A 10,012-nucleotide genomic window follows, 5' to 3' on the forward strand; every position below is an offset into this window, starting at 1 on the left:
GCGGCACGCTCCTTCACTTGAAACAGCCATTAAAGAAGGGACAGATTTTTAGGACTCGGCACCACCTGGCATTTATCAATTCAGATAGTTCCTACCGCGTTACTCGGCTTTTAATTCAGCGGGGTCTGTTCCCCCCTTCCACCGCATATGGTATTTTTAGGGAAAACGAGGGAAGGACAGGACCCTCGCCTGGCATAATAGTATGAAACCTCCTGAATTGGCATGACACACTGAAGGAATTCCTAACTTTGAGGGAGAATTCTCTGTGTATTCTTCCTTAAACCTACCAAAACACTATACTCAAAATTGGAACCCTTTCCTCAACACCCCTATCCAAGGCTTTAGCTTGAACACTCTTATCCAAACTCACGAACTGAGGTGCACTCCTAGCCGGGAAGCAACATCCTAACCATAGAAATTATAAACAGCCCCCATTACATCTGGACCACTGTCTGACCTGCTACATCACAAAACCATATGGGTCTAGCCAGTCCACATTGGAGATATACATATCGCAAGCGCTTATAGCCAATCTCATAGACCTGACCTACCTAAACACTATCCAAACAGTTACTCCCACCCAAATCGCCAGGCCCAAGAGCAGGATCCAAAAAGCTAATAGTTTAATATCTCCATTAGCATTGACAACAAATAGTAATAAACAACGCGAACATACATGGTTGAGAAATAATGAATTCCATCTGTGGGAGATAGTGGCGCAGGAGTGCCAGGTACCACTGGCGCCAAGATTCACGAAAAGGCAACACAGGGCAACACTTTGTCTGGGTGAATAATCGCTGCTCCCCTCTATCAGACAACACACCTCCAATGGTTTCTTTCAATTATCACCAACCAAAACCCCATACTATACCTCAGGATCGGCCATATCAGGAAAATTCTGCTGACCACGGTACGCGCCAAAACCTGTCCACACCTGGCACGGGCTACGAATTATTTCAGCCAATAATGTTGGAAATTTTGCATAAATAATGTGTATAACTTATTCAGCAACTACCACACTAGTCCAACTATCCATACAACACAGCTGTGTATCCCAGTATTCAACTCAATTATTACGGCTTCAACGTATCAACAACTACCACAATCCCACATCCCCACTTATCCACGCACTCTAATTCACTTCAATATCTGTAACATTAACCTTAATTCATTCAACATAAAGGAATCCAGTCGTTACAAACTTTAGTGGCATCTAGCAAGCGTAGTTGGCAGATTGCAGAACTCACCTGCGCTTCACCCTCCCCTTCCAAAGCAACATGAAGGCAAGTGAAATTAAAATTATGCAGAAAAACGGTGAGACGTCCATTAAGTGCCCAGGTTTAATTACAGAGATGCACACCTAAAAGTCAAGAACCACAAAGGCCCAGATCCCAGCACCTCGCCAGAACTTTCAATGGGAACCAGGCAACCGGCCCAAAGGATGGATTCACCCAACCCCTCATATTCAAGAGATCGCTACCTATAAAACACTCAAAAAAAACAAGATACACTAAAATATAAATACTATTCCCATAACCCACTCGCCACAAATTACATCCTCCAAAAAACAACACATCCCATTTTCACCCTCATCCACCTAACTCAATAAACCCAACCAGTACCAAGTCGACCAAACCACTACCAATGTCTTCTATCTGTCTTGGGTGCAATCCTCAGTTGTCCTTATTCAGAACAAAGAAAAATGTATGGAATGGCAAAACTGATGTGCAGCTCTTTATTTTTCCTTGCAAAAAGTTCCCACACAGTGTAGGTAGGGTAAATCACAAAGGGAGTCTTTATGAAATGCAATCTGAATTGTGTCATACCAATCCCTTATACTTTTTATTCATATATTTAAAAATAAAAATGTATGCAAGTCTTCATTTTGTTCCCAGTAGAGAAAAGCAAATATATTTTCCATACATCAACGCCAGTTTACTTTCTGAAGACAGATCCTCCTGTCTGGAGTAGCAATATATCATGATGACAGTAAACTAATAGCCATAGACAGACACCCTCACCCACACACACACACACGGTGGTCAGTAAGCCAGGGTTGTGACCGAGGTTTAGGAGCAGTGAGAAGACATATGACATTGACATATCCTGTTATTCAGACAAATCACCGAGGAGACCCAGAACATGCTGACGTGACTCTGGATATCCTTCAGGTTCTGCAGGGTGTCGGTGGTCTTTTTCAGCAGGCCTATCAGGTTGCAGCCCTGCAGAGAGTGGGGAAAGTAGGTCTCTAAAAATGTGACATGTCAGCATATCTACATCTTGACCTTCAGTGTTACTAGAAGAGGCCTTTTAAGTAGGTGTAATCCACCCTTTCACAGCGGTATTACCACAGGGGAGCAATGACTCTGAATGCTGTTAGTTCCACAGAGCAGTTTGACCTGCCTTTTCCCATGTTAGCTGTGTAACCTGTTCGATTTGAAATCCAAGCATGCAATGCTGACAAAGCAGATTTGAATCTCTGAAATGAGAGTGTTTATTCACTGCAGGGTGTGTTCTAAAAAAATCAAAATTTATAGGTCACATTATTTGATTTCATTTCAAAGCTTTTAACAAGATAATTGAACATTTTTGGGGTGAAAAGAACACATCAGATTTAAATTATTATTCCAAGTAGAGCCATGTATATACATGTTTAAAAATTAAATTATTAATAATTAATACCCAACATGAGTATGTTTTTAATTGTAGAATGTTTGGACCTTTAGACTAATGATTAGATGAATCCATGTAAACTTGAGGAACTCACAAAGTTTTTTTAAACCAGGTAATTTTTTTTTTAAAATATTAGTGTTTTATGATGTGTCATGTTTCAATTTGATGCATAGCACTTTTTGTTGTATTTGCTCTGTAGATGCAGTTTGTGTTGCGTTTGTGTCCATGTTTTATGCTGCAGTGAATCCATGTGCTTGGTGAATATTTCAGTATTATTACATTCTGTTTATTATAGGGGAAGAAGATGGGGGCAGTTTGGGTTATGCAAAGTTGTATCTAGACTAGAGGCAGCTTTCCTGCTTTCTTATAAAACACCTGATGATGATGAAATGCCTCCATCTTTATCCTCTTGTGGCAAGTCTGCTGGAAAAGTCACTTAAGGTTATTTCTTTTTTCCTTTTTTTCTCGGCTGGTTGTCTCTTCCTTCCTTAGTGCCTTAAGTATCTAAATTGTTTCTGTCTCAGCTGCTCATTGAGGTAAGCAGGCACATAGTTATGCAACATGTCACCTCAGGCCTATTTTTTTATCTTGGTGCTTTCAGTTCTTTCTCCTCTGGTGAACAGGAGGAATGAAAACAAAAGATGTAATGGGTGATGCCAGTATGTTGAAAGAAAGTGTGCATCTATCTCTGTAGAAACGCTCAGTCGTCCTACATATCTGAAATATTTTGAGAGTGATATGAAGGTTTTGTGTTCCATTTGAGTTTGTGTTCCAAGGTGCTGTACGACTTTCAGACTTGAAGATGCACAAAAGCAGTGGTTCCCAACCAGGGGGTCGGGATCCCCACTAGGGGGCACTAAAGCTTCTACAGGGTCCCATAGCCTTTTTGAGTTTAACAGGTGGAAGAAAAACTTAAAAATATACTTAATAGGCCTATATCTAAGCATTTGGTCTGCTGTTCAAAGAAAGAGCAAAGTCTTACATCTATAAGCATTTTGAGGCCAACAGACAAGCTTTTGTCTAACTACAAATTATTCTGGGAAACTGTCTTAACAACATTTGCTGCTGCTTAAATTAGGAGGCAATAAAAAGCCATCTAGATGTAGATCTAAATTTGACAAAAATGAATTGTTGTTTGTGATGACAAAAAATAGTTTCGATGAAAATGCACCACACACTCATAAACTAATCAAATTCTTTAGTCATTTAGCTTATCAGGCATGGCGCTAAATAAAAACTCTTTGTTACTTCAAAGCACAGAACTGTGTGCAGTATGTGAAGCTTCATATCTAACTACAGGATAATTACATTAGGAGCGGTTTCTCTGTATAGTTTCTAACTTAATAAAATGATCTTTATGTGCAGCTTCGTTGACCAGTGCTTCTAAGAACAGTGGCGGCAGTATTGAGGGCAAATAACAAAAATGTTATCTGTTATTGAGTAAGAGAAAAGATGTGTGTCACAGTACATGTTGACACAAATACGCAGGACAACATTAGCATCTTTCAGTTTAAAGGGCAGGACCTATCACACAGTGAGAGTGACATTATTTATCAGGATATAGAACACTGGAAAATAAGTTGAGACATTTATTGTGAAATATATTCATGAAAATGACCATTTTAAGTAAAAGTGTAAAACTTATTAATGATGCCCACTCATTGATTTTTAATGAACCAAATAATATTAATATGATACACAATTCACTGAAATAGCAGTAGTTAAATAAAACTTCCAAAATGTACATCACTTGTTTACTAAAACTTAATAATAATATAATTATATAATAAAAAGTCAGGGGATCAACAAAGTTATTGGAAGTCATCCTCTGTGTTACGTGACTGTGTGGGCCCACAAATGGCATGGCAATCTGTAGATCATAATACCACACTGTAAATATACTCTGTTACAGGTCCTGCTCTGAAAATGTTACTTATGTAAAACTGAGCATAATCAGAAAAATCTGGTGCCAACCTAACTGCTGCAAAAGAGCCCTTTTGGAAGCCTGTAAATTAAACATGATAAACATGATAAAGTGCCCTCTAAGGCCTCTAAAGCCTTTTAGATCACACCTCAGCCATATTGTACACTTTTCTAACAATGTTTTCTAAAAAACAAACAAACAACAACAAAAAACAATACAGGAACAACAACATTAGTCAATTTCTTTATCTTATATTAAAGCCTCTGTCTGTCTGTCTGTGTTCAGTCTCAGTCCGGTTCCATTGCACACCAACAACAACTACAGCAGATGAGGCAGAGCATGCAGAGGACATCAGATTGGAATATATGATCCAGTTTCATCAGTGATAAAGTTAGTAAATAGTCAGTGAGGTAATGCTGGCCGATATATCAGATGAACCGATATAGGCCTACCAGTTTTCATTTCCTGCATGATATACATTTGTCATATACTGCCACTGCAGAGCTGAAACAACTGCTGTAACTTATTTGTTTCTTGTGCAGAAGAACATGTGGGAAATATCTCCTAATATCTGAATACTTATACTTTTTAGTCTTTATGTCAATTTATAGTGTGTTAAAATTAAAGAGAGATTGATGGATAGATATCATTATTGGTTGAAATAATTGCTTTAAGCTTACTTAAGCACATGTTGTTTTACTGGAAGAAAATAATTAGGTTTTGATATAAGAATACAAAGAAATGTAATTTTTTGTAATTTCTTTGGCACATGTTGTTGCACAATATGACCTGAATGGGTTAAAATGTAATTTTTTAATTTAATCTCGACTTTATTATTTTGGCACTGATTACCCCTCATACACTGCTCTGCTTACAGAAGGGGGCGTTCCCGGTCTGAAGCAGAGCTCCGGTCATTTCAGCACCGGGCTCAGTGTGGAGGGAGAGCAGAGCGGGGAGAGACGCAGCTGCTCGGCCACGGTGGATACAAGCCAGGATGGTCCTCTTCCAAAAGCCCTCCTTTTAAAACATTTTAACTTAATTAAGCTCGGGGACTAAGGCGGGGAAAGCATCAGTGTACCGTGTGGTGACCGGCTGAGACAGATGCGTCTGCGGTCTCTCTGAGTCCGGTAGTAACGTCTGTCTTTGTTCGGTTGTGTGACATCTGTCCTCCTTCACCTCCAACATGGAGCATTCAGAGAAGGAGCACAGGTCGGACGAGGAGACCGAATATGAAGACGAGGAGGTGGACCCCAGAATCCAGGTAATCCTCACAGCCACAGTATTGATTATTGGTTTCCATCGATTCGGGTTCATTGTAGTCCAGCCAGTTGTGGTCTCCACACCAGCTACCAGAGAACAAAGTCCCAGCAGGATGCTACCTCTGCTTTTCCTCAATCATATCAATATTATATATTTCAAATATAAGAAACATTCAACTTTACCTGTTCAGTTTACATCTGATATTGTTTCTAACAGAATTCTTTACAGTTCTAATCTGATGCAAATGTGACTAAACCAGTTCAGTCATGCAAAGTCTTTAGTCTTTCACTAAAATACAAAGAATAATGAGCTAAAATGAGTCTCAAGCATTAACTGCATAACAAACAGAGAATAGCTGATATAATGGACCAGACAGTATCGATTATAGACTGTAAAAAATGAGGGAGGGAAAAAGATGAATTGGTTAACAAAATTGTCATCTCAAACAGTGGTTCTCCAGCTTTTTGGTGTCAAGGACCCCCAGATTTATCAAGCCATATTTAAACAAGATGTAGCCTCAGGTAACCTGTGTGACACTAACTGTCTGTACTGTACATCGGCAGATTAACAGTTTAGGACAACGTTTAGGAGGATCTATGGGCAGAAATGAAAGCCCGCCATGTTGAAACACTATTCATGTTTTTCACGAGATTTGTGGCCATAGTTTCTCCTACAAGCTTGGAACAGGAGAGTGAGGCGAGGGCATTGCAATTAGCAACTACACTGCTAGATAGAATATTATAGTTAATATTTTATATTTAGTGCTGTGTTTATCTCACAGTTTCACTAATGTAAACCTAAGACTGGGCCTCAGTTTAATATGAATATCTTCAAATTCCATAGGGTGCTGTGTTACTCTTGATTCATTCCAGATGTTGTTCATTCCTCCTCCTATACCTCCAGATATTATATTACATTCCTTTCTCCTCCTCCTCCTCCTCACTCTGTTGCTCCCTCTCTTCCAGGGGGAGCTGGAGAAACTCAACCAGTCCACTGACGACATCAACAGATGTGAGACGGCGCTGGAGGTCAGTCCAGAGACACACACACACACACACACACACACACACACACACACACACACGTGTATTGAATGTGTATGCAGGTTATCTGTGTGCTCGAGCACTTTTTTACTAATTTGACTGATGTGCATGTAATCATGTGCACGTAACGGCTGTCAGAAGATAAGACTTAAAATCCCAAGTGTTCACTGTGTCTGTGAAACCAAGCTGTCAGTTGTAACGTTGTTTTGAAGGCATCGCTGTGCAGATACAGCAATTTTTTTCTGACTTCCAGCTGGACCTTTGCTCTGTCCAAACTCTTTGTGAAGTTCACATTTTGCTGTGTCAGCAACTTTAAACATACGAGGAATTGGCCTGTGTCTAGTTTTGTGACACACACTGACATACTGTGTTACAATAAACTAATTAAGGCATTTAAAGCAATTTTACTGACACCTGTATTCAGAGCAATCTGTAGGCAGAGTTCAGAGTCCCACTCAATGACTTTTACATAAAGAAATGGACTCTCTGAACCTGTGACCGAAGCAGAAATAATGCACTGCAGAGTCAAAGACAGTTACTTGGGCCATCAAGGCTGTTTTAACTTGCATAACTGATCTTTGAATCCCATCAAATCCCAGTAAAATCTGATGGCTTACATTTATGTAGGTCAGCAATATGTAGCTTTATAGAGGTGAAAGTCCAAAGTCGTGTCAGCTTGAGAACTGTGTTAATCAGGCAGCTGAGAGGTTGAAGTGAACAGGAGTTCATTAGTTTGTGTCAGCACAATGTGACAGATCTATTATTTGGCAAGAAAGTGATTTTTACTCTGACAAAATTAAATTAACAGCAAGAATTGTGGTCGGTTGTTCTTCAGCATTTCTCCGCAGTCTTGTAGAGTCTGTGCTTTTTCAGTCTGGATCTATGATGCAGAAGAATTTGCTCTAATACCGCTTTGATGTGTAACAGCATGCCAAGAAACAGAAACACGATTAGGGTTTGATAGCATAAACTCCAATTCTGTAATCACATTTTGTTGGCTGAGAAAGTGGAAACAGTTTTGAGTGGCAGCTTAATTAGTATTGACAACCCGCAGCTACAACCTGAAAATGAGATGAGCAGCAGAAGAAATGTTGATTAAATGTAGAGCTGCGAGTAATGTTTATAATCATCATTGAATATTCTGCCAGTTAGTTAAAAGCCATACATACATATTTGTCTTACATACATATATGACAAAAAAGAAAATCCTTTCATTTGAGAAGCTGCATAGAAGTAAATTGGCGTTTGTTCTTGGAAAAATGACTAATTAGGGATGGGAAGTGATAAGATTGCATTGATACCAGTGCAATTATCAAATCTTCCAGTTCTATATTGATTCCCTTGTTGATTTGTCCCCTGTTATTATAACATATTTACCATTGGTAATAACCAAACGTGCTTCTGAGGTGGCAAGCAGTGGCACCCATGCGTAGGGTTTCAAAGACATGGCATTCCTGGAATTCAAGCCCATGTTGCACAGAAAAGCATATTTCTGGTGTTTCCACCCTAACATGAAATGATAATTTTACAGACATTACAACTAGCTTGTTACTCTCCACCATGACTTCTTGTTGTTGTTGTTGTTCCAGCAGCACAAGCGCAGTTTGACGTCATTGTTTTGCAATGCACGCTGTCAGAAAAACATGCCGGCATCAGTTGAAAGGAATTGATAAGCTTGACGATTCAGATAAATCGGACAATGTGAAACTGGTTCTCAAGTGGAACCGGTTCTTAATTCCCATACCTGATAATCATAGCGAAATGGTGGCAGATTAATTTCCTTTTTAGCAAAGCTGTCAGCTGTTGACCACTGTTGTTGTTCCAAGAGCAGAGCATATTTTATTTTATTTTATCATAACCTCACTGTAAGTGTATAATCTACAGTATATGCCTGTGTTTTTCAGTTTTGCTGTTAAAATAAAGACCCTAGAAACATCTGAAACCACTATCCTTCTGTGCTTCACCTGCTGGGTCTTATGTTTGTGGCCCTCTGAAAATAACCCCCCTGCAAAATTGAATATTCCCTTCGTTTGTTTTGAGGACAGAGTATCTTCAGTCTTTATCTCCTTAGCTGTGGTTTTGGGACCTGTCAGGTCAGTTGATCCTACTCCCATTTCTCCTGTAGATGCCGAGCCATGTGCCTGCCCGTTGTTAATCCTTGACTGATTTATGTTTCTGCCCTTTCTTTATGCCTCCACGGACTACAAAATCAAGTCAAGTTGTTTTCATGTCTAACAAAGACGTCCACTGTTCGGGACTATCAGACAGGACTACGTCTGCTGTCAGAGGGGAAAAAATCTCAAAAATGGTCACGGCACAGATGAAAACCAAACATCCCTCACTGGATATTGTCTTAGATGGAGCGAGACTGAGTGATAAAGATGTTGACAGATAGCTTACATAAATTTTAAATGATGTCAAAGAGTCTTACAACAGCAACTCCAGGAAATGCTCTTAGTTCTGCACTTAAAGCATTTATTCCACAATTTAAAGAACCACCAGAAACAAAATAACACAAAACCTGTGAAACAGATTGATTCCAGGAAATAAATTGACTGTTTTTTTTAGAGCTGAAACAATTAGACCATGAATTGATTAGTAATGGACAGAACATTTGCTTGTTCCAGCTTCTTAAATGTGAACATTTTCTGGTTTTCATGGCCTTCTGTGTGCGTACACTCCATATCTTTGAAGTTTGGACTTCCGGTTTGACAAAACAAAACATTCAAACATTTGAAAATGTCACCATGACATGCGAAATTATGATGGGGATTTTTCACTATTTGCTACACAAATTGGGTACTTGAAACTAGAAAATAGTCAGCAGATTAATCAGCAATGAGCCAAGTGTCAAGGTGAAGAAGCTAATTCACTGTCATAGCAGTGATTCAAACTTTATTTAATCTAGCAGAGGTTCTAGACATAACGCCTCAGGGCGATAACGTGTTTACAAGGTGAAGTGCGTCACAGTGCGTGCGTCTGAGCCCTGAGCTGCAGGACAGAGACTCTGCACTGCAGTCTGCATCAACATCAGTATAATCACAGAGACAGTGAGATACAGAGGAGATGAGGGGGGGGGGGACGGGTTTGGGGCTCTGTAGAAGCTTTCTTT

At 39.5% G+C, this 10,012-nt stretch overlaps 1 protein-coding gene across 1 annotated transcript in view; it reads left to right on the forward strand.

Moving 5' to 3' along the window:
• The first annotated feature begins 5,536 nt into the window (after positions 1-5,536).
• The window catches only part of LOC118336532 (SH3 domain-binding protein 5-like), a 29,412-nt gene continuing 24,936 nt past the window's right edge, over positions 5,537-10,012 (forward strand). Inside the window, exons 1-2 of the mRNA XM_035673201.1 lie at positions 5,537-5,858; positions 6,823-6,885. Coding sequence (XP_035529094.1) covers positions 5,781-5,858; positions 6,823-6,885 — 141 coding nt within the window. The 5' untranslated portion in view covers positions 5,537-5,780. The remainder of the gene's footprint in view (positions 5,859-6,822; positions 6,886-10,012) is intronic.

Source organism: Morone saxatilis, unplaced genomic scaffold (assembly GCF_004916995.1).
Source record: "Morone saxatilis isolate NCDOM2014 unplaced genomic scaffold, NCSU_SB_2.0 Contig24, whole genome shotgun sequence".
NCBI lineage: Eukaryota > Metazoa > Chordata > Actinopteri > Moronidae > Morone > Morone saxatilis.